Source organism: Eurytemora carolleeae, unplaced genomic scaffold, assembly GCF_000591075.1.
Source record: "Eurytemora carolleeae unplaced genomic scaffold, Eaff_2.0 scaffold89, whole genome shotgun sequence".
Taxonomy (NCBI): Eukaryota; Metazoa; Arthropoda; class Copepoda; order Calanoida; family Temoridae; genus Eurytemora; species Eurytemora carolleeae.
In genome coordinates, this window is record NW_019396034.1 from 180,418 (window position 1) to 205,163 (window position 24,746).

A 24,746-nucleotide genomic window follows, 5' to 3' on the forward strand; every position below is an offset into this window, starting at 1 on the left:
CCCCGGTTATAATTCAAATTACCCTAAAGAGAAGTTCAGCCTTGAAGAAAAATATTTACATTCTTTCATGAAAAAACAATATCTACGCTTCTAAATATAGAAAATTCATTTTCACGAGTTTTCAGACATTTTTCCATATTTGGTCATATCCGGACTTAAAGGGACTGTTCACATAATTTCAATTTGAATAAAGTGACTTCGGATTTTTGCTGCAGAGACAAAGAAGGGAAATATCCGAAATTGACAATTTTAAATAAAAATAATGACACCTTTATCATTTCTTGATGTTACCGTAATGTATCATGCCGCCACACAAAGGTCACTTGACATTACACCTACAGTCCCTTTAGAAGCTTATTCACGCTCTAGTAAAAAAAAAGACTGTGAGTGTACAATATGCATGTTCAAATGTATTTAATGAAGCAGCAGAATTTATAATGTTTTTATTGATATAAAATAGTCTCAGAGGTAGATATAAAAGTAACGATAATTAGTATTTATTAAACCATTGCACAACATTAATGCTTGCAAATCTTGTAATCTTACAATCTTCAATCGTCATTTCCACCTCCTGTTATCTAGAGAAGGGCGTCATTTTCATGAACAAATGAAATTTTGTGTAACGATGGTGTCGTTCAGAAGAAAAACGATAGAAGAACAACTTGGATCGTTCAGAGAAATGAAAAAAAAAACATTTTACTGGACAAACGATTTTTTTCGACAAACTTTTGAAAAACAATTAAACCATAATTTTTTTAATGAACGAACGATTTTATACTTAATGAATGATTTTAATAACTAATTGTTCACCGAGAAGACGAACGGAATAGATGGAAATCAATTTTTTTCTTCATTTTTTCGTTCTTTCTTTGATTTTTTCTTTCATTCTTTCATTCTTTCTTTCATTCTTTGTTTATGTCTTTCTTTGTTTCATTCCTTAATTCTTTCATACATTTTTTCTTTGTTTCTTTCTTCCTTTTTTTCTTTATTTCTTATTTTCTTTCTATACTTAACTTCTTTTTTCCTTCAAACCTTGTTTCTTTCTTTCATTCATTTTTTATTCTTTATTTATGCCTTTCTTTCTCTCATATATTTTTTCGTTCTTTCTTTCCTTATTTCTTTCTTTCCCTTTTCCCTTCTTTCTTAATTTCTTTTTTTTACTTTTTTCTTGCTTTCTATCTTTCTATCCTATTCTTTCTTCTTTCATTCTTTATTTAAGCATTTGTTCTTTCTTTCTTTCTTTCTTTCTTTTTTTCTTTCTGTGCTTTAATGCTCTTTTTTATGATTTACAGGATGTCCAACTCTGTTTCCTGTTTATTGAGTTAATAATATTCTCAAAAATGTTCCAAACGAGTGAGTTTATCCAACGATCTCTGATTTTCTAATCCCAATATCTTTGCAACCTGATTTCAAACTATAAATTCTTCTATATCAAATAGTATTAGTTTATAAAAAAAACAGGTTTGCGCCATGAGGTTGCAAAGATACAAGGATTAAATAATTTAAGTTTGCGACAAAATCTCAATTTCTTTATTTCTTGTTTCAACTTTCAATTTTCATTTCCTAATTTGCTCTTTTATTGAAAACAAGAAACTTAAAATATTTATTAGAAAATATGTTTGATTATAAAAGTGACAAATATTTGAAAACATTCAATATGAAATATACATAATAGAAAACATATTGTACATACAATGTACATACATTCTGATTTATCTAAAAAAATACATAATCATAAAGTTACATTTTTAAGAAAAGTAAATGTTTCAAAACTCTAAAAAAGGGTAAGTTTTAGTTACTTAGTTTATAAAAAACTAAAATGTTCTTATTCCTTCGTATATCATTGTAACCTAATGGTGTAAACCTTTAATTTTTAAACATAGATGGTTGAAATACTAAAGGTCTATCTCATCGGGTTGCAAAGATATGGGGGTTAACCAATCAGGGTTTTTAGCAAAAACTCGGTTCCTAAAAAGATTTGTTAAATATTGTTAATTTGTTGCGCAATAGTCAGTTTTCCCCCCAGATTTACTAATCAGCTTGATGTTCTTGATCTCCATGTCCTTTGAAACAGCCTAAACATTTTTATTTTAATTTGTTTTATTATTATTATTATCAATATTATTATCGTTATCATTACTGTTAGTATTATTATTATTATCTTAACAATTATCATTTTTAGTGTAAATAGGTTTTTAAAGCGCTTCGCAGCCATTATCTTTAGAACAATGAATTAACTGCTGCTCTTCAAGCTGCCATTTTTCTTTGTAAATCGTATTTGGTTTGGTTTTCTGTTTTAATTTGCGCAGTTTCAAATTTTTCATCTTTCCATTATGATGTTTATTATTATTATTACTATTCTTACTGTTTGGATTAAACTTTTTATTATTATTATTATTATCATTATCACTATTATTAGTTTATTTATAATTATCATTTTGTTATTTTTGTTCTTTTTCAAAATATTACTTTTTCATACAAGAAGTGCCAACTAAAGACGACAACATTTTTTTCCCTGTTAATTTATATATTTTTTTAATGATTTTAATTTAGAAAAATCTTACTTTACACATATCATATAATGTGAGCAAGGTGACTGAAACCCCGGTAAGTGCCTCCATTTCCACTCCTAGAATCAAATGTATTTTTCAATATATCTTTTTGACAACAAAAACAGAATTTTTGTTAAAAATCAAAAGAATTGTGGTTGGGAAGTAATTGTTAAAAATGATCGGAAAAACCCATAAATTAAAAATAGCTAACATTAAACTCTATTCGTATCCAGTATTTTCAAATTAGAGACCAATTACAGTACAGTACAGTACAATACAGTAAAGTTCAATACAGTACGGTACAATGCACTAAAGTGCAATACAGTACAGTACAATACAGTATAGCACAGTACAGTACAGTACAGTACAGTACAGTACAATACAGTACAGTACAATACAGTACAGTACAATACAGTACAGTACAGTACAATACAGTACAGTACAGTACAGTACAGTACAATACAGTACAGTACATACAGTACAATACAGTACAGTACAATACAGTACAGTACAATACAGTACAGTACAATACAGCACAGTACAATACAGTACAGTACAATACAGTACAGTACAAAACAGTACAGTACAATACAATACAATACAGTACAGTGCAATACAGTACAGTACAATACAGTACGGTACAATACAGTACAGTACAATACAGTACAGTACAATACAGTACAGTACAATAAAGTACAATATAGTACAGTACAATACACTAAAGTGCAATACAGTACAGTAAAATACAGTACAGTACAATACAGTACAGTACAATACAGTACAGTACAATACAGTACAGTACAATACAGTACAGTACAATACAGTACAGTACAATACAGTACAGTGCAATACAGTACAGTACAATACAGTGCAGTACGATACAGTACAGTACGGTACAGTACAGTACAATACAGTACAATACAGTACAGTACAATACAGTACAGTACAATACAGTACAGTACAATACAGCACAGTACAATAAAGTACAATACAGTACAGTACAATACAGTACAATACTGTAGAGTACAAAAAAGCACAATACAGTACAGTACAGTAAAATACAGTACAGTACAATAAAGTACTGTACAATTCAGTACTGGACAATATAGCACACAATAATACAGCACATCAGTTCAATAAGTGCAGTACAGTTCAATAAGTCCAGTGCAGTTCAGTAAAGTGCAATGTAAACCTGTTTTTCCTGAACAATTAACCGTACATTCCACTACAGCAGAGCTTCTTAATTCATCAAGCGTTATCCTTTAAAGAAAAAAGTTTTTAAAAAAATATTTCGTTTCTTTGTGTAAACTAAAAAAATTTTGTCAGGCCCTTCGTTGCTGCTTTCCTTCATTCTAAGAAGCCTAAAATTTTTATATACGAGCCACGATCATTAAGCAGTCTTAAGTTTTGTCAAATGTGAATACTTGCTGGTCCGACTATCTGAAAAATTTAGTTACAGGACATTAAGTGTTATAATTGTCAATATTTGCATTGACGTTTTTTATTCGAAGCAAAAAAAAACTAAGAAAATTAAGTTTTTTTTTACTAAATAAACGTCAAGACGGCTGAACAGATCGGGTCTTAAATTTCAAGCGGTACGCACACGACAATTTATGGACGGTCAAATTTCAAAAATGTTACGTGGAAAAAAATGTCAACATTTTTTTTTTTTTAACCCATCAACTTGAACATAAAAATCCACGAAATTGTTAGTATTACGATTTACAAAGATAAATGGAAGCTTAAAGAGGGGTTAACAGTAAAAACCGTTAATAGAAAAGGGGCGCAAAGCGAAGTCTAGTTATATATATATTAAAAAATATTTACTTACTTGATATCTATTTTGTTAATAAGGAGAGGATGGCAGAGAGGAATAAGGTTGGATGTGTTCTTCAATCAAAAGAATATTTTTCAATTTAATTTCAGAGGATTTATTTAATATTCTTTTTTTAAATATAAACTGGTTATTTATAGTTTGAAATCATATAGTTCTTTAAGACATTGGGTTACAAGGATATAGGGATTGAAAAATCGGAGTTCTAGACCAGACCTCAGTTCCAATCTAGAAATTAAATATGAGACGTAGGAAAAGTATATTTAAATTTCTAAGAATTGAGTTTAAATTTCAAGAGTGACATGTCTGATTCACAAGCTTTGTCTAATCAAGAATGAAGGATATCCATTTTTTATTTTTAAAAAGTGACAAAAAAGAAACAATGAAGAAATTTCCAAAAATTAAACACTTTTCAAAGCTAGAAAAACAACATTACAGATCATATTAAGGTGTTCAAACGTCACTTTTTTACTGAAAGATCACATAAAATTTAGTCATAAATCACTTTGATTTTTTCAAAAGTTTTAAATATTCTTCCTTTGCTGCCATTATACCAGCGACTTCTGCTACAGTTAAAACATCACCCTAAAGTACAATTATTTTTTCCTTTAACAATCATTAAAAAAAGTGCTGGAAGCGAGATCACTTTTTCAATCAGTTATGTATAGGTTGATTAACTCAACCGAACTAATCACAAAGATCAAGACTGCGAGGAAAAACTACAGCAATTTTTAAGACTGGGCCAACTTTAAAGGGTCGCAACACCTTGGCCTAGATTATACCTCGCTAACTCCCTTATACTTTGTTGTTAGCCTAGACATGTTAATTTTGAAACTTAAAGGCGCTTGATTTTATCTTCAGTTTTTAAGAAGAAATTGGCAAAATTATCATAGATTACTGTGGGATAGACTTATCAAATAAGAGTTTGGTTTGAGAACTTTTCCTATAATTTTTGAAAACTTTTGTTCATTAGCTAAACTTTACTTTACAATTCCTCTGCAGTGTATTAAAACTATTACAATCCAGAAATAGGGTAATTCGTTTTTATCTCTGTAGGTTCATATTCACATATTCATATGAATCCTGAGCTGACAACTTTTGTGATGGATACTCATGATCTCTATCCATAGATCTCGATATCCACTTTTGATTACAGGATCTACGATAACCATGCAAATATCGAATAAAGATTAAGTTAATCTGCAGATTAACAAAAGGTCGAGATCAAGCATTGATCTCCATATCCACAATACAAGAGTTCCCAGCTCTGTTTTTAGATAAAAAACTGTTTATGTTAATTTCAAAATTTGTTGGAAAACAAAATTAATGAACTAGTTACTCTCCTCCTACTCAAATAGACCTTTCAAACATTCTGTGCGCTGAAATAGTCAAAGTCAAAAATATCCTAAATTTACATTTGTAACGCGCGATATGGGGGCTAGAAAATATGAATATGAGTTGATCAGAGTAATTAGTTATTTCATTTAAATGCATGACGTTTATTCTGAAACATTAGAGAACTTCACATTAGTGAAATCAATATGAAAAATGAGAAAACATATACGTAGAAGGTATAAATTAATTAAAAGGTTTATGAAGAATAAAGCATTAATTATAATGGAATTCTAATTTAGATTCATTCTAAATAAAAAGTATCCACGCGTTGTGAGAAGAGAGGTTGAAATTTTAAATCCATCTAGAAAGTACTAATCGTGAGACAGCCTTTTTCGAATTCATGCTTTTTGGTTATTCTTTTAAAAACTAGAAAAATTGGCGTACAGACTTCTATCCGTTACAATATCATTTGGCATTTTACAAATATTTAAGGCCAAAAACCAAATTTTAGGCCAAAACAAAGAAAAATCCCTGGACAATCATGTTAAATGAATTGTAATTGTATTGAAAATAAAAAAATAAAAATTTAAAGAAATTATTAAAACATGAAAAAAAAATTAATTTGTTTTCTTACCTTGGACATTCTATTGTTGGCAACAAGGTCAAACGTCTTTTTACCTGAATATTTTTCATTAAAAAATATTTTTCAATTAGAAATATTACATTTTGATTTGTTTAAGAACATGAACACTCGCCTTTCGGGTTTCCAGCGAAAAAGGAAAATCGTTTCGCGAAAATTTCTCATTTTTTTCATTTCGTTTGCTCTCGAAAATGCGAAAATTTTCGTTTTTTCGCGAAATTTCGAAAGTATTTTTGCAAAATGCGAAATTTTCACATTTTTTCGCGATACGTTTCGTTCGCTGGAAAATAGAAACCCTCTTCGCCACAAACTCTAATTTCTACGCCATATTATATTCGAAGCCTGATGGTAAAACTTTTGAAATTTCAAACTTCAACTCTTTGATTTTGCAGAATTCTAATTGAAATATTAAAAGTCTACCACATCAGGTTGCACAGATAAAGGGATTCGATAATGTATTTTTTTATTCTTTGTTTATTTTTTTCCATGTCTATTTCCAAAATGTTAAAGCGTTCAATATGAAGTTTAGAATATTTGTGAATAAAAAATAAAAAATAAATTATCTAAATGGAAATTCAGAAATGAGAATGTACGCCAGCGTTATTTATAATTAATTGTTTACCTAAACAAATTGTTCCTACGGCAACAGCTGATCTGTTGGTCGCCATTTTTCCCTCCACGTCCACCATATTGGCCTTGCCCTGCGGGGTAAACGAACAAACAATTGTCCAAACAGCAGAACCAAATTGGCTAAATTCTTTTTAGAGAACCAATGAGTACCCTAAGGGTAACATAGACTAAAAAAGTAGACATTTTTCTTCAAAAACTATTTTTTTATCACTTTTCTTAAGTGTTTCTAAAATTCCACGGGCAACGCCGGGCACTTCAGCTCATATCATAAGTTGTGTGATAATAACGATACCGACCTCAAAAGAAACTGTTTTTCTAATCCCTTTTTCTTTGCAATTATATCGTGTAAACCTTTGATGTTTAAACTTATTCCATTTTTGTCTAACATAACTTATAAAGTTTAAAATATCGCACTAAGACATTGGGTTGCAAAGATTATATTTTGTAAATTTACCTAAAAATGGTATTGTGGAAGAAGGACGTCCCTAAAAGTCTGATTTGATTTAATTTAATTTGATCTAGGTAGTTTAAAATTAGAATTAGTGTTGGAGGTGTTTAGTTCCTTTACTGCGTCATTTAATGAATGTCCTAATATCGGAATTTTTCGATATCTTGGGACCTTTTAAATTTGAGGATCAATGCTTGATCGCTCAATAAAAACTTAATCCTGCATAGGGTATCCTGTAACCCATGGGCTGTGGAACAAGGATTGCATAAACTGTAGATCGACGCGCATAACTGTACTGCAAGTACAGTACAAATCATCTCGTTACATTTGTTTTCAAACTTGTTGGTTTCTTACAACTATTATTAAAAAATTATTCTTACAACTATATTATTTAAAATGGAATTTTAAACATTCAAAGGTTAGTATGTTTAATACTTCGCAGTTTCAAAACATCTAGAATATATAGATTAATTATTTTCTTCATTAATACGTTGTTTATTCTGTTTTCCTTAGAATCTACGTGGGTAAGGGAGTCCCCTACATCAACAGTTTTAGTTTCTTCACAAATCTTACTCGAAGCAATTTCACTTTGGTTCGCCGAGTCTGTGCAGAAAAATCTGAAATAAATTAACAATTAGATTAAGTAATGTTTAAGAAATAATTTTTTCATTTTCTTCATTTCCAATATTTATGGGCAACCATCGAAAAAGCAATTGCACAAGATATGAAGTTGTTTTGATAGTAGAAACATAATGTAAAAATGAAAGTAAGCAGCAAAAAATACAAAAATCTAGATTTTGATGAAATTTAAAGATCTGTAGACGTTATTTTAACGTATTATTCATTTCGACTGTGATAGTACTCTAAACCTCTGTTTGAGTAACAATGAGAAAGATATTTCCGCTTGTCTATATTAAAAGTATTAAATCATCACAATTTTCTCTGTACCATAATCCGCAAGCCTCATTTCCTCCAAAGAATCAGTAATTGGAAATCAATCTGAATCTAACATTCTACATAAAGATCACCTTGACATTACGTCAACAGTTTCCTTTCTATTGGATCAAAAAAACTCTTATACATTACTCTTACCTAACATAATTAAAGAAAATGTAAGCGTAATATTAAAAGTGACCCTCGTGCATGCAAAGATTAAAATTCCCGATTTACAACGGTAAAACCATCTAAACCTTAATCTGATGAAAAATGTGGAAGATTACGTCGTTTTTCTAAATCGAAAAGTGCTGGTTTGTCTTAATTTCTCAGAAGTTTCTTACAATGAAGAAATGTGCAAGTCAAATTTGCAGAGAAACTACAAATAAGAAATTTGAATATGAACAAATCATGGATATCCAATTTGAATTTGATCAGGCAAACCTTTTGTTGCATAAAACGTTCTGTGTCAACTTTACACTGGGTATTCCAGACTGGACAATACGACTGAATACTCAATACAGTAAATGTTGTACCGGCTCGGATCATGCAACGATTTTAGAGTGAGGTGCGCTTATAATTACGCTTACAGTCCCTTTAACGACTCGATTAAATCAGATTTACCTCAAAAGAAGCGAATTTGAAGGCTTCCGATGAATTGTATTATTGGGCAGCCAATGAGAAACAGAATTTATCAATGTTGAATCAAGTTTATACTGTTGGATTGTTTTGGTGTGATATCGGCTGTTAGTTCTTGTATCTAGACTTAAGCAGGATGAACTCCTTGTATCTGGAGGAAGGAAGGAGGGTCTGCTTGTATCTGGAGAAAGGAAGGTGGGACTGCTTGTATCTGGAGAAAGGAAGGAGGGTCTGCTTGTATCTAGAGTAAGTAAGGTGGGACTGCTTGTATCTGGAGGAAGGAAGGAGGGTCTGCTTGTATCTGGAGAAAGGAAGGAGGGACTGCTTGTATCTAGAGTAAGGAAGGTGGGACTGCTTGTATCTGGAGAAAGGAAGGAGGGTCTGCTTGTATCTGGAGTAAGGAAGGAGGGTCTGCTTGTATCTGGAGGAAGGAAAGAGGGACTGCTTGTATCTGGAGGAAGGAAGGAGGGACTGCTTGTATCTGGAGAAAGGAAGGAGGGTCTGCTTGTATCTGAAGGAAAGAAGGATGGACTGCTTGTATCTGGAGTAAGGAAGGAGGGTCTGCTTGTATCTGGAGGAAGGAAAGAGGTACTGCTTGTATCTGGAGGAAGGAAGGAGGGACTGCTTGTATCTGGAGTAAGGAAGGAGGGTCTGCTTGTATCTGAAGGAAAGAAGGATGGACTGCTTGTATCTGGAGTAAGGAAGGAGGGACTGCTTGTATCTGGAGAAAGGAAGGAGGGTTTGCTTGTATCTGGAGGAAAGAAGGAGGGACTGCTTGTATCCGGAGAAAGGAAGGAGGGTCTGCTTGTATCTGGAGTAAGGAAGGAGGGTTTGCTTGTATCTGGAGGAAGAAAAGAGGGACTGCTTGTATCTGGAGGAAGGAAGGAGGAACTGCTTGTATCTGGAGTAAGGAATAAGAGACTATTTCCAGTTAATAATAAATCACAAATATTAGATAGTTTTGTAAAAACCCAACAATGGGAGTTGTGAACGGATGAAAATCTGGATGTGAATGACAAGTTATCAGAGGAGTCGGATGGGAATGATGGTTTATCCCATCCATTCGATGCTAGTCATCCACCGATCAATATCATCGGCCGATTTTTCATCCCCTTTAGGTTGGTCATCCCTGATATCAAGATTTAAAAATAGGGTTTATAAAATCTTAATGCTAAAGAGTTATATTTTTTTAGAAATTAAAAGAATTAAAATAGACTTTAAGGCTGAGCTACTCTCAAGAAGTTCATTGAGAAAAAAATTCAAAGTTAAACAATAAACCACGTAGTTGAGAGGAAATTATACATAAAACTACGTAGTCTAGAAAAATTAGAATTTTACATTTTTTGGTGCTTTTGGAAATCAAATATACGTGTCAGTTGCAAAATGATCCCTTAAAGGGAATGTTCGCTAAAAATTAAAAGGGGGGTATAAACTTACAGGTAAAAATAAGCGCTTTTGATCGTTACTAATCTTAATTCTATCTGTTGCGTCTAAACGGAGAAAATTGTTAAAAACGACTAATGCTGAAGGACGTAGCATCCATACAAATTCAGAAAGTTCCAACATTCAAACTCGGATCGTAAAATAATCAATTAATTCCAAACAAATCATTCATATATTACAACCAATAATCATCGATAATTTTTCGACGCATTCGTATATAGTTCATATTTAAATTTTTTTTTTATGATCAGATAGTTACTTTTGAAAACATTTATTCCTGTTTCGAAGATTTTTATAATGATGACAACATTTTCATATTTTCCAGGAATGATCGAAAATCCAGCGCCAGCGAAATATTATTTTTTTTTAATCAAAAATATCATGAAATATTAACTTTGCACGAATGCGTCGAAAAGTAATCTATGACTAGGATTTAGAATTTGCTTTCTATGTCTTAACCATTGTTCTGAAAACTGGTTTTAAGTATAATTGGTTAATGGGAATTCAAAAAAAAAATTCTGTTTGTCACAAGAATGAGACCAAACAATGTGAGGAGGAGGATCCTGTAGAATTGTGTCTACTCTTTAGTTTATGTTACTTTACTTTACTAACTTTATTAGGGACATTGAAATAAGGTATTTGCAGCGTTAAATTTTTACTAAGATCCTTTCGAATTCGTCTCTTGATTTCTATTGACTCAGTGGTATTGTTGGTTGCAATTTACAATTTTGATTACGATTAAATTCGTAATTCGTCTTTTTCATAATTTCAAATCCTCGTTAAATTTTTTTTTGTTTAAGAATCCAGTTTAAACTGGAAAATAGTACACACACGGATATTTAACAACTTGGGGATTAAATATTGTTTCTAGAAAATTATCATTATTTTTTTTACTGTTAAATCTTTATTCCTGCATGTCTTGCTTTCTTCCTATTCACAGCCATTCCTGAAACAGAGTTTTTACATCATCCACATTAATCTGATATAAAGGACGATGTATTTTTAAAAATAAAAATAGAAAAAATTTCTATTCATACTTTACTTTACCTTTCTTCTGAATAGTGAATAAAGAGAAAATTGTGTTGATATATATATAAATACATAAATTAATAATAAATTATCTAAATCAGGTTAAACCTTAGGGTTAAACTAATCTGTATGACAGAAAAATGTATTTTTAGAAATAAAAACTAGAAAAAAGTTTAATTCTCTTTAAAATACTCTTCATACCTTTCAATTGCGTCTTCTTTTGAATAAAGAGAAAATTGTGTTTAAAATACATAAATTATCAATAAATTATCTAAATCGGGTTAAACTAATCCGTATGACAGAAAATTACTCTTCCTACCTATCAATTACGTCTTCTTTTGAGTAAAGATAAAATTGTGTTGAAAATACATAAATTATCAATAAATTATCTAAATTAGGCAAAATATTCGCAATATACACCTCTGTTACAGGGTTACCCACAAAGCTGCTTACTTATATTCATGATATACAGCAACTGTAAACTTACTTCTTTCTTTGCCAATTCTTTAAATAGACCAGGCGGAAAACTTAATTAAACCATGGGACCGTCATATTTCAACAGTTTCAGACTCGTTCTTTGATGGTGAACCCATGTATATCAGCTGTTAGGTTGGGTTGAGACAATTTTAGCCCAGGTGGCCGAGCGTTGCGACTAGGACTGGTTTTCTTTATGGTGCATGCAAATGTTGGAAAGGGACCAGGAAGCGATGAAAATACCAAACTTCGTTTTAGATTCTAACCAATTTGTTAAAAATCCCTAATAATTTGTTTTAAATGTTGGGAAGACAGTGTTAGATCCTTACCAATTAGCTCTTTTAACTCCTCTTCCTTCATACCGCTTCTCAGAGCATCTCTCAGAGACACTTCAGCATTTCCAAACAAGCAAACCTTTAAAATAAACTTTTTATAGGATAGGTTGTACGTCCCCGCCAAATATATCCAGCCAGACTACATTTTGTAATCAAACGCGCTGGGTCGACTACACCTGGGTAGTCTAGACCCGACGGTATGAATGAATGTACGTTTGTACAATTACACTAGACTGGTAAATCCTTGTACCGGTTCGGATCATGCAATAATTGGACCCACGACCTTAACAAAGAGATAGGACGCAGTACATAAATTTCACTAGAAGGGGATCATTCATTTGGCGTATACTTTCCCAGCTTGCCTTATATAGTTTGTAATTGTAAAGTGTATAGTTCAGTACTTGAAATGAACCGATCAGTTTACGGTGGTATGTCCTCAGATTTTTAAAGCTCGACTGAGAGACAAAGATTTAACTGAAGTATTCTCTTTTAAAATTGTTCTCATGCACAATTCAGTAAATACATTGTTTTTTCAAATAATTTGTTTGCATTAATTAGTCTTTGAATATTTGCAACTTGGCGCGATTATAACCTTTAGTTATTATCAACTAGCCAAAATTTAAAATATCAGAGGTTTACACTATAACTTGCAGAGATATATGGATTCGAAAATTCAAGTTTGAGGCAAGTGTGCATGTTGTAAATAGGTCTCTCCACTCCTTCTTTCACACTTGCTTTTCGCTCACTTCTTTTTTCATATTTCTAGTATTCAAATAACTTGAATAAACAAAGCAATTGATTAATCTATTCTAACTCATTATCTTTGCAACCTGTAGGTGTAAACTTTTAAAATCTTGGTTATTCAATTCGGTTAGGACTAGGGTCTAAAAGTCAAAGTTTGAAATATTCCTTGATTCTAGTTTCCCAGAACTAAACAATTATCTGCGAAATAAATCCCGGAAAATACTAACCTTCAGGTTTCCATCAGCTGTTAACCGAAGACGATTACAAGATCCGCAGAATACTAACCTTCAGGTTTCCATCAGCTGTTAACCGAAGACAATTACAAGATCCGCAGAATACTAACCTTCAGGTTTCCATCAGCTGTTAACCGAAGACGATTACAAGATCCGCAGAAGTTTTCAGACATCGAAGTTATGAACCCAATTTGACCCTGGCCAATTAAAACAAACTATAATATGAGTCCGGGAAGAGTACTACTATCCATGAAACCTATAGAATTTCATTGGAGACCCCAAAAGCTTTTCATTGGAGACCCAGAATGTCATCGGAGAGCCTCAAGCTCTTCCATGGAGACCCTAGGTTTTCATTGGGGTCTCCTATGAAAGGATGTCTTTAATAATACTCAAATGATGATGATGTCTTTGCAATCTCTTATATTATGATATATTTGATAGATAGACTGCGCAATATTTATAAAAAAAATTGATTCTTTTTCTGAATTATTTTAAAAAAACATTTCTATCAATAAATCAGTTGCAACAATCATAAATTGTAAAATCCTTTGTGGCATTTTCAAGATTATAGAAAGGACATAGACAACATTCATTCAACAATATTCTGGTTCTAACTGCAATTATCAATTATTTATAAATACCTGAAATCCTTGAACTTGATACCCCTTAGAGGTGTCATTAGGGGCATCATCTATCCGTCTATAATAATATAAATATATTCATTCTATACAGTGATCCTCAAAAATATTAAGAAAAAAGGAAATAAGTTTTAAGAATGTAAGTGAAAGAAACCTAATACACGAAATGTGCAATGACTGTTTCTTTCCTAAACAATTGTAAAATGTAAACTTTAGGCTTCCCGCAACGGAATTGTTGCTTCGATCAACGACAACACGTTTACGAAAACATTACTATAAAAATAGCAAAATAGAACTTTGCGGATTTTTCTTTCTCTTATATCAGTGTTTTATTTACAAAAAAGGAAAGATTCGCCCTTTAATTAAAGCAATCTTTAGTTTGAAATATTACCTGAATTCTGGATATTTATCCTTGATAATCTTAAGCATGGCTTGATAAGGAAGCATCTTTTTATCATTCCACTTGTTCCCATCGAACGGCATGTACTCAATAAACCTAATTGATTACAATATACTCAATAAACCTAATTGATTACAATATACCCAATAAACCTAATTGATTACAATATTTCATGGACCAATTCTAGTCACCAATCACAAATCACAATCTACATAGATTCAGCATATTGCATATTGCATAAGTGTTCAAGACAGGGTCGACTTTGAAGTGTCGAAACGCCTTGGGCTTTGATTCTACCGCTCTAACTTATTTAGACTTTTTGTATCCCCAAACATCTACATTTTAAATCGCTAAAGCACTTGTTTTTATCTTTAGTTTTTAAGAAGTAATTGGCAAAATTCTCATTAACTTATGTGTGAAAGCTTGCATCCTTTAAATCACAGTGAATCAAATGCATATTAGGAATTCAGAAGCAACCTGTATTTGTGTTCTAAATTATCAAAATATGTTGATAATGATACTATAGGTTAATTCACACCGGTGATATCCTTCTGACCATGGATAACAATGCTTGAGATATTCTTGTTTTGTATGTTTACAGTTAACCCCATAAAACTGTAGAATAGGAAGACGATATTTAATCAATTAGTATTTGATTCTGTTTGTTAGTTTTTAGTGCTGCAACTTGCCGAAGGGAGAGTCAACAAAAGAAGGAAAATGAAAAATGATCTGTCCCCAATATTTAAAAAAAAAAAAATTAAAATTTGATTTAAAAAATGTTTAAAAAAAATAGTTTTGCCAGTTGCTAGAAAACCAACTAATTAAGTGAAATTGGTCAAATGTCCTATTCCACATTTAAAGTCATAACTTGAGTCTACCAGTTGTCCTTGTCCTCTTATTCCACATTTAAAGTCATAACTTGGGTCTACCATTGTCCTTGTCTTCCTATTCCATATTTAAAGCCATAACTTGAGTCTACCAGTTGTCCTTGTCTTCCTATTCAACATTTAAAGTCATAACTTGAGTCTACCAGTTGTCCTTGTCTTCCTATTCCACATTTAAAGTCATAACTTGAGTCTACCAGTTGTCCTTGTCTTCCTATTCCACATTTAAAGTCATAACTTGAGTCTACCAGTNTCGTAGATCTTAGATATTTCAAACTATGAATTCTTTAAATATCAAATATTTACACCATCAGATTGCAGAGATATAGGGATTAGAACATTTGAGTTTGTGGCAAAGACTCTCGCTACTTTTGTACAAAATTTACAAAGTTCGAATTGCCCCCCCCCCTTAATAATTAATAAAGTTACTCGCGCATTTATGCATAAAAAGAAAGTAAATTGACAAAGTGCATCTTTTTATAAAATAAAAAAACGCATAAATCACCCTCATTGTGTTTCATATGAATAATTTAAGGATACGACAGTGAACTATTCTCAAATATTAAAAATATGACCTGACATCGATGGGTTTATTCCTAGTCAGCTCGATAAAATCAAGAATTTCGTCGTCGTTTAAACCTTTCATCATTACACAGTTTATCTAGAAATAAATTGTTTAAACTTAAAATATTGATTATTTAAATGTTGACAATTAATGCATAATGTATGTTGCAGAAACAACTTACTTTAAGTGGTTTGTATCCTAGTTCGAGGGATTTCTCTATAGCAGAGAGAACCTTAACAAAAATAGATTTTCAACTAAATTAATTGAATATTATTATTTATTTAGAAACATTTACAGGGATTGTTGTGTTCTGATATTTGAGAAAACTGGTACAAAACCAATTATTGATTCCAGAGTGAGATTTAAAAATACATTATTATAAAGAAACTTTTGTATTTGGAATTTTAAAGATTGAATTTACGCTCTTGCTGAACGAACATACATCGTAAAAACGTCTGATTGGTATCAAATTAATCCTAAAATCTGTCTCTACAATACTGCATTCTTAACTCAACTGCCATGTCTAGCCAGACTCTCCCTTTAAAAAAAAGTAATTACCTTGGCGTGGGCAGCTTTAGGTCGTCTGCTGACGAACTGGAATTTGTCTGGGATAAGAGTATCCAGGGATATATTGAGGGCATCCAACCCAGCACTCTTCAACTCTACCAGGCGTTTACTAAATAGAAATACAGAAATATTGGATTATCGTCTTCAATCTACGCGGCATTTTGATTGACCACGAAATTATTAGTGCATCTATCATTTAAGAATATTGTCAATAATAACCTAATATTGTATAAGTTTGACTAAAAAAGACAAGACTGAAATCCAACAGCAAGAAAGACGACCTTTAGGCAACGTTTTTATAATACACAGCTTCATATTTGACTTAAATTATGCAAAACAAAACTGGAGTTAAGTATTAATTTCTTATTAAAAAATAACAAACCGTAAACAGAAAAGTCGAATACCTTAGAGTAACTCCGTTAGTTGTCATTGCAATGGTTTGCAATCCAGGTATGCTTCGCAGCTCCCTTTAAAATAAAAATATCTTAAGGGAAAAAATTTTATTTACAAAATGAGGTACGTCATAGAACATGAGACTCTTCCAGCCTTTGTTTTCATAAAAAGGTGTTTTGAAAGTTTGCTATTTGTGCAGTACATTACATTATAAAATAAAACTACACAATAACGACAGATGGTATTAAGACATCTCCATTGCTTGTTGAAAACTATACCTATATTTTATTGGGAAAAAATAAACATCTTTTAGCGGATTCACATGTTTTGAAATTCCGGATTTGCAGTTTTTATACAGTCTGGATTTTCTGGGGTGTAAAAACCATGGTAGGACCATCACTGAGTTGTTTATATACAGTTAAACTCTAAATGAGCCATACATCGAAAGAATTTATTTAATGTCGTCGTGACAATTTTTCAATGGGTTTTTTACTATTTCAATTAAATCTCAGTATTTGCGAAAACAAATAAATAGCCATTAATATGCGGGAACAGTTTTAAAGAGCTCCATATAATCATTTTATTAAAAAACTAAATGTCTGCAACATTCCATTATCAGAAAGTAAAGAATACGACATTTAATTAATTCTTTCAATGAATGGATTAAATAATCCTGTACCTGTAACAGTACCGAGTAGTACTCATAGGCGAATGTTGAATAGGATGACAACTGTTAGTCTATTAAATGATTATAAATAGTCCAAAAAATATTCTTAACAAAACACATTAATGTGAAGTGTACACAGACTCTTTTTACTTAAAAAGTATAATTTGAAGCTGATAAAATAAAACTATAAGCTTTATATCAGAAACAGATACACATAAGTCTACTTAAATGTCGTCTTCCTATTCCACAGTTATCCATCCTATGCAATTTTAGCCCGAGAAAGTACTTTTCAATCTTTACCTGGTATTTAATATCTTTCTAAAAGAATGAAAGATGTTTACCTGATTATTTCAACTATATCAGGTCGTACCAAGGGTTCACCCCCAGTCAATCTTATCTGAAATAATATTCAACTGTTTAAAGGGACCGGAAGCGTGACTTTAAGTGACCCTCCATGCACAGAAGTCAATGCCTGATTTACAACAGTACCCTTGAAACCTATACCTAATCAATAATATATTTAATTAAGATTGTCGCTTTTTATATTTAAACGTGTTTAATTTTGATAATTTCAACAGTTTTCCTGCGATAGAAATGCTCAATTCACTTTTGGTATAAAGAAACCGCGAGTGAAAAAATATATTTATCAGAAATGATAGGCTACAATATTCTAACATGTTATTTTTAGGATTTAAACATAGTGAAAAAAATTTTTTTTTGTTTTATTACTTTAAATTTTCATTGTTAGGATTTCAAATAGAAAAAAATACATTTATTACAGAAATTGTAATTTACATTTATTCCAAAATGTAAATTTTAGAATTTTAAATAGTAAAAAGTTCATTTATTAAAAATTAAAGGCTACATTTGTTCCAAATCGTTATTTTTAGGAATTTAAATAATACATTTAATATAAATTATAGGCTTTATAATTTTTGAATTGTTATTGTTAGGCTTTAAAACATACCTTTTTAACACCTTCTCCGACGAATATTTTTGCCAGATGAATAATTTCTTCTAATAAAAAAGTATAAATTGAACGAAATTTAATGAGGGATAAATTTTTTTTGAAAAAAAAAATGTCGAATATTAGAGATCTTGAAATTTTGCTCATATTGTTTTAATTAAAACCAGGATGATGAAATTTTGGAAATCCCATAAAAAGATTTAAATGTTTTACAGTGATAACCAGAATGCAATGTAATAGGAAGAACGACATTATATCATAGCAATTGCAAATATATGCAGACAGAAAATGTTTAGGAAATAATATCTAGTATAGCAAATATGATTTTAAATGTTTATCAAGACACCCTGTAAATGCACTGTAAATAAAAACGAGTTTTACCTGAAGTTAGAATATTTTGTTTCGGTGTAAGCTTCACTCCTTCTTCGGGCATACAGTAACTACATCGTAGATTACACCTAGATACAGATACAGATACAGATACAGATACAGATACAGATACAGATACAGATACAGATACAGATACAGATACAGATACAGATACAGATACAGATACAGATACAGATACAGATACAGATACAGATACGGATACAGATACAGATACAGATACAGATACAGATACAGATACAGATACAGATACAGATACAGATACAGATACAGATACAGATACAGATACAGATACAGATACAGATACAGATACAGATACAGATACAGATACAGATACAGATACAGATACAGATACAGATACAGATACAGATACAGATACAGATACAGATACAGATACAGATACAGATACAGATACAGATACAGATGCAGATACAGATACAGATACAGATACGGATACAGATACAGATACAGTAAACTTACTTCTCTGTTAATGATATTCTAAGGTAATCATGTTCTCTCCCGAACGTATCCGTCAAAAATGCTGAAAAAGGAAGAATTTCCTTTTTCTCAGAGTTCTTTCTGAAAAAGATTCTGATGTAAGACGTTAAGAAACTGAATACTTGCCACAAACTCTTAGTTTTTAACACTTTATGTTTGCAAGCTGACGGTTTTAACCTTCAATGTTTTGTCTAGCAATATTTATAGCTTGAAATATCAAAGCTACATAACATTATTATAGTTTGTTATGCCTTGATAAATTCTTTTAGATATTCCTTTCATTATTTACTTGATTTTTAAGAATCTACAGGTTACTTTAAACCAGAACTTCGAAGACATTGAAAGGTTTTTCAAAATGTCGCCTGCAATTTTTCAATGGGTTTTTTACTTCTAAGCTTAAAATTCAATAATTGAAGAACAAATTAATACCCCTACAATATGCAGAAACAGTTTTAAATTATTATTTAATTAAAACACTAAATATCTGCAGCATTAATACCAGCAGGTTTAGATATTTTATAAATTCTTTTGATGCCTCCTAAGCTCTGGGTTAAACTTTATTAAATTTGTATTTAGCGCTAATAATCCTCTATATTTGATATGCAAATTTTTGCTTTATCTTAGAAACGTTTAACCATCTTTGGTCATGTTTGAAATATCGAACACAACGATGGATATCTTTAACCTGAGTGTGGGAACTGGAAAAGATGAGGATAGATATCTGGAAAACCTTGATCCAACATCAACATTGAAACCTTAAACATGATTATTTTTTTCATCAGTCTCGATTATAAATCTATTAGTTCCGATTCTAACAATGAAAGCTAGACCCGACTTAGTAGTTTCTTCTTATTTACTGAATTAAATTCAACTCCAAGGAAATGTGTTTCCACTCCACATAAGGGTTGAGTTTTCGTTTATGCAATGGAAGCTTAATTGTGCGAAAAAGTCTACTGCTAAACTTGTTTATTAATGTTATATCTCTTGTTTGTTTGTGAAGTCTACTGCTAAACTTGTTTGTTAATGTTATACCTCTTCTTTATTTGTGGAGTCTACTGATAAACTTTGGTTATGTTATACCTCTTGTTTGTTTGTGAAGTCTACTGCCAAACTTGTTTTTTTATGTTATACCTTGTGTTTTTTTTTGTGAATTCTGCTGCTAAACTTGTTTGTTAATGTTATACCTCTTGTTTGTTTGTGAATTCTACTGCTAAACTTGTTTGTTAATGTTATACCTCTTTTTTGTTTGTGAATACTACTGCTAAACTTGTTTCTTAATGTTATACCTCTTGTTTGTTTGTGAAGTCACTGCTAAACTTGTTTGTTTATGTTATACCTCTTGTTTCTTTGTGAAGTCTACTGCCAAACTTGTTTGTTAATGTTACACTTTGTGTTTGTTTGTGAGGTCTACTGCTAAACTTGTTTGTTAATGTTATACCTCTTGTTTGTTTGTAAAGTCTGCTGCTAAACGTGTTTGTTAATGTTATATCTCTTGTTTGTTTGTGAAGTCTACTGCTAAACGTGTTTGTTAATGTTATACCTTGTGTTTGTTTGTGAAGTCTACTGCTATGCTTGTTTGTTAATGTTATACCTTGTGTTTGTTTGATAAGTGTACAGCTATGCTTGTTTGTTAATGTTATACCTTGTGTTTGTTTGATAAGTGTACAGCTATGCTTGTTTGTTAATGTTATACCTTGTGTTTGTTTGATAAGTGTACTGAGAATTCTACCGGTGGATTTCATGTTTATAGCTCAGCTGACTGCTTTCTACTATTCAAATCTCATTTCAGGATTTTCTAAGAAAAGTGTCTTTTAAGCTTTAACGTGATAAATATCCAAGAGGCTGCTATAGCCAGGACTGTAATTTTTGCTACGGTATATAAAATATACAGGGTTACTCACAAGGAATGAGATTGTAAAGACGACCTGAAACTATTGAAATATAACGATGCCAATTGGTTTAATTGTGACTTCTGCCCTAGATTTAGTCTTTAAAAGGCATAGTTAACGATTTCGAAAAGAAAGAAGCAAATAAACAGCCTTAGTGAATCATTAATATAAGGAAATAAACAGTGTATACATTTCATAAAGTCGTCTCTGAAGTCTAATTTTTTTGGGGGGGGTAATCCTGTAAAAGAGTAATGTGTGCCGTATGTTATTATTGTCATGCAACATAACCTATTAAAGGAACTTAAGAAGTCTAATTTAGAAGAAAGAATAAGAATTTGAAGGAAAACAGAAACCTAGACAATTACGTTCAGAAAAATGTCTAATTAAAATAGGACAACTTTATAAATACTTTGAAAGTAAAATTTTATATTTTTATTATTTTCTTTTCTGATATATTAATCTTATAAATATTTCTACGTTATCTAGTGCATTTTCACTCTCTGTAGATTTTAAAATCTGATAATTTGAAATAAGACTGCATTCATTACAAAGTGTTTAATTTGATATTTGAATTCTGCAATCCACATGCTTGCATGGATAAACTAAAACTGATAGAGAATTTATTTAAATCAAAGACTTTGCTTAGATTACAAATTCTGTCCCCTTCCCGAAAAACTCGCTAACATTTTTTTGTTATAAAAATCGTTGTCAACGATGAACATAAAATCAAAAATAAGAAACCGTTTTAAGAAGAAACATTAAAAAAATAGTTTAAATACTTATTAATCGGAACTAAACGGGAGATAAACGAGGGTAGATGGAAAGTAAACTGAGGTAGATGAGAGGTAGATGGGAGGTAGATGGGAGGTAGTTGGAAGGTAGATTGGAGGTAGATGGTAGGTATTTGGTAGGTAGATGGGAGGTAGATGAGAGGTAGATGGGAAGGAGATGGGAAGTAGTTGGAAGGTAGATTGGAGGTAGATGGGAGGTAGATTAAAGGTAGATTGGAGGTAGATGGGAGGTAGTTGGTAGGTAGATTGGAGGTAGATTGAAGGTAGATTGGAGGAAGATGGGAGGTAGATGGAAGGTAGATTGGAGGTAGATGGGAGGTAGATGGAAGGTGGATTGGAGGTAGATGGGAGGTATTTGGTAGGTAGATGGGAGGTAGATGGAAGGTAGATTGGAGGTAGATGGGAGGTAGATAGGAGGTAGATGGGAGGTAGATGGAAGGTAGATTGAAAATAGATGGGAGGTATTTGGTAGGTAGATGGTAGATGGGAGGTAGATGGGAGGTGGATAGGAGGTAGATGGGTGGTAGATGGGAGGTAGATGGGAGATAGATGGGAGGAAGACGAGGTTAAATCGGGGGTAGGTGGGAGGTAGTTGGGGGTAGATGGAAGGTAGATTGGAGGTAGATGGGAGGTAGTTGGTAGGTAGATGGGAGGTAGATGGATGGTAGATGGGAGGTAGATGGGAGGTAGATAGGAGGTAGATGGGAGGTAGATGGGAGGTAGATGGGAGGTAGATGGTGGTAGATGGGAGTTAGATGGGAGGTAGATGGGAGTTAGATGGGAGGTAGATAGAAGGTAGATAGGAGAAATCTACTTTGCCATGGATAATTCCTCAATATATAGTCCTATTTTGAATGGTTCTCCCTGTATTATAAATGTTAACAAGATAAGATATCCTTGAGTAAAAACATAAAAACCATATCCCACTAGCTCAGGGTATAGGGTTTACTCAAGAGGGCATGGAGAAGGGGATAAAACCATGATGTTTATTGGACCAATAGAATTCCAAACTGGAGCTGTTAAATCTGTACCCGGAGCAATCTCAACATATCCTCTCATCATACTTTATCATTAAATATAAAGAGGGTGTAAAGTTAAGGTATTCAGCTCCAACCGCGTGGTTTTAATACAAGCATCATAGTATGTCTTCTAATATGCAGGGTTACCCACAAACGATGAGACTTTTTTGACGCCCTAATACGCTTAAAAATCAATGATCATTTATTGAAGACAGTTTGTAAATTGTATACGTAATAATAATTTTTAGCATAAAAAACGTATTTTTTCCAGCTGCAGGAAGCATCGAATGTGAGAGAAAAGACTTGTTACATTCTGTACAGTCCTCTATAAAGACTCATTATTTTTGGATCACCCTGCATTTAAGGTTTTAATACTCGATAGTGATGTGAGAAAAAAGTTTGTGAGTAAACCATTTTCATGGCTTCCTAATTTGTTGTGCAGTTAAATTGACTTGTTTGATGCTTTTGTAAATCATGGGCTATGGGTTCCATTGTTTGATAGTTTTGTGATTTATGGGTTCAATTTTCTGATAGTTTTGTGAGTTATGGGTTCCGTTGTTTGATAGTTTTGTGAGTTATCGGTTCCGTTGTTTGATAGTTTTGTGAGCTATGGGTTCCGTTGTTTGATAGTTTTGTGAGTTATGGGTTCCGTTGTTTGATAGTTTTGTAAGTTATGGGTTCCGTTGTAAAATAGTTTTGTAAACTATTGGTTTTTGATTGTTTAATAGTTCTGTATAATTTTGGGTTTGTTTGTTTGATAGTTTTGTAAAATATGGGTTGTTTGTTTAATAGTTTTGTAAAATATGGGTTTGTTTGTTTTATAGTTTTGTAAAATATGGGTTTGTTTGTTTGATAGTTTTGTAAAATATGGATTTGTGTGTTTGATAGTTTTGTAAAATATGGATTTGTTTGTTTGCTAGTTTTGTAAAATACGGGTTTTGGGTTGTTTGATAGTTTTGTATAATTCTAATTTCGTTGTTTAATAGTTTGTAAAGTTTTTTTTGGTTGTTTGATAGTTTTGTTTTGTATGGGTTTGTTTGTTTGATAGTTTTGTAATGTATGGGTTTGGTTATTTGACATTTTTGTAAGATTTTGGTTTGGTTGTTAGATAGTTTTGTAAAATATGGGTTTGGTTGTTTGATAGTTTTGTACTCTTGTATATAAGAGGTTTGGAGCTTTGTAGTTTCTTAAAATAAGAGATTTGTAGTTTTGTACTCTTGTAAATGAGAAGTTAGTAGCTTGTAGTTTGTACTCTTGTACATGAGAGGTTTGTAGTTTTGTACTCTTGTACATGAGAGGTTTGCAGTTTTGTATTCTTGTACATGAGAGGTTTGTAGTTTTGTACTCTTGTACATGAGAGGTTTGTAGTTTTGTAGTTCCTTTAATTGAGAAAATTTTTAGTTTGATAGTTTTTTAGTTTAAATTAAACGGTCGGCAGAAAGTACTTCTTCAAATTAAACTTCTGTAAACCTTGGAACTTCTTTTCTTGCAGGCTCCAGAATCCAACATTTAACAAGCTTACAGTACTAAACTTATTCCAGTTAGAATCAGCCTTAAAGGGACTGTTAGCGTAATTCTAAAGATAGCAATGCCCAATTTACAGCTGTACCCTTAAAACCTTTATCTTATCAATAATGTGGAAGATGTCGTCGTTTTTTAACTCTGTTTTCCTATAGTAGAAATGCGCATTGCGCAAGTATATAAAGCAAAATTTAAAATAATTAGTTTTAAAATTATAAACATTGATATCTGATACATACTTGATCAGTTAATTTCCTTTGTAAATCGGACATCACCACCATTGCATAGAGG

General features: G+C 31.7%; 2 protein-coding genes across 2 annotated transcripts; both read right to left on the reverse strand.

Moving 5' to 3' along the window:
* Positions 1 to 1,590: 1,590 nt before the first annotated feature.
* LOC111697688 (molybdenum cofactor biosynthesis protein 1-like) lies at positions 1,591 to 21,046 on the reverse strand. Its single transcript, XM_023467781.1, is given in 24 exon segments — positions 1,591 to 2,075; positions 2,565 to 2,629; positions 3,745 to 3,812; positions 4,384 to 4,442; positions 4,924 to 4,971; positions 6,356 to 6,399; positions 6,984 to 7,062; positions 7,948 to 8,056; positions 8,997 to 10,140; positions 11,365 to 11,400; positions 12,287 to 12,371; positions 13,380 to 13,466; positions 13,911 to 13,968; positions 14,299 to 14,403; positions 15,767 to 15,852; positions 15,938 to 15,988; positions 16,315 to 16,432; positions 16,728 to 16,790; positions 17,725 to 17,780; positions 18,351 to 18,400; positions 18,732 to 18,808; positions 19,218 to 19,316; positions 19,921 to 19,990; positions 20,929 to 21,046. Coding segments are annotated over 24 exon segments (2,790 nt in total). The 5' UTR covers positions 20,978 to 21,046; the 3' UTR covers positions 1,591 to 1,991.
* Positions 21,047 to 21,906: 860 nt separating this feature from the next.
* Positions 21,907 to 22,977, reverse strand: LOC111697831 (proline-rich 33 kDa extensin-related protein-like). The gene is made up of 2 exons (XM_023467961.1): positions 22,894 to 22,977; positions 21,907 to 22,725 (listed from the first exon to the last, which is right to left on the reverse strand). The coding sequence occupies exons 1-2, from the start codon at positions 22,975 to 22,977 to the stop codon at positions 21,907 to 21,909; spliced, it is 903 nt and encodes a 300-aa protein (XP_023323729.1).
* Between the last annotated feature and the right edge of the window lie 1,769 nt (positions 22,978 to 24,746).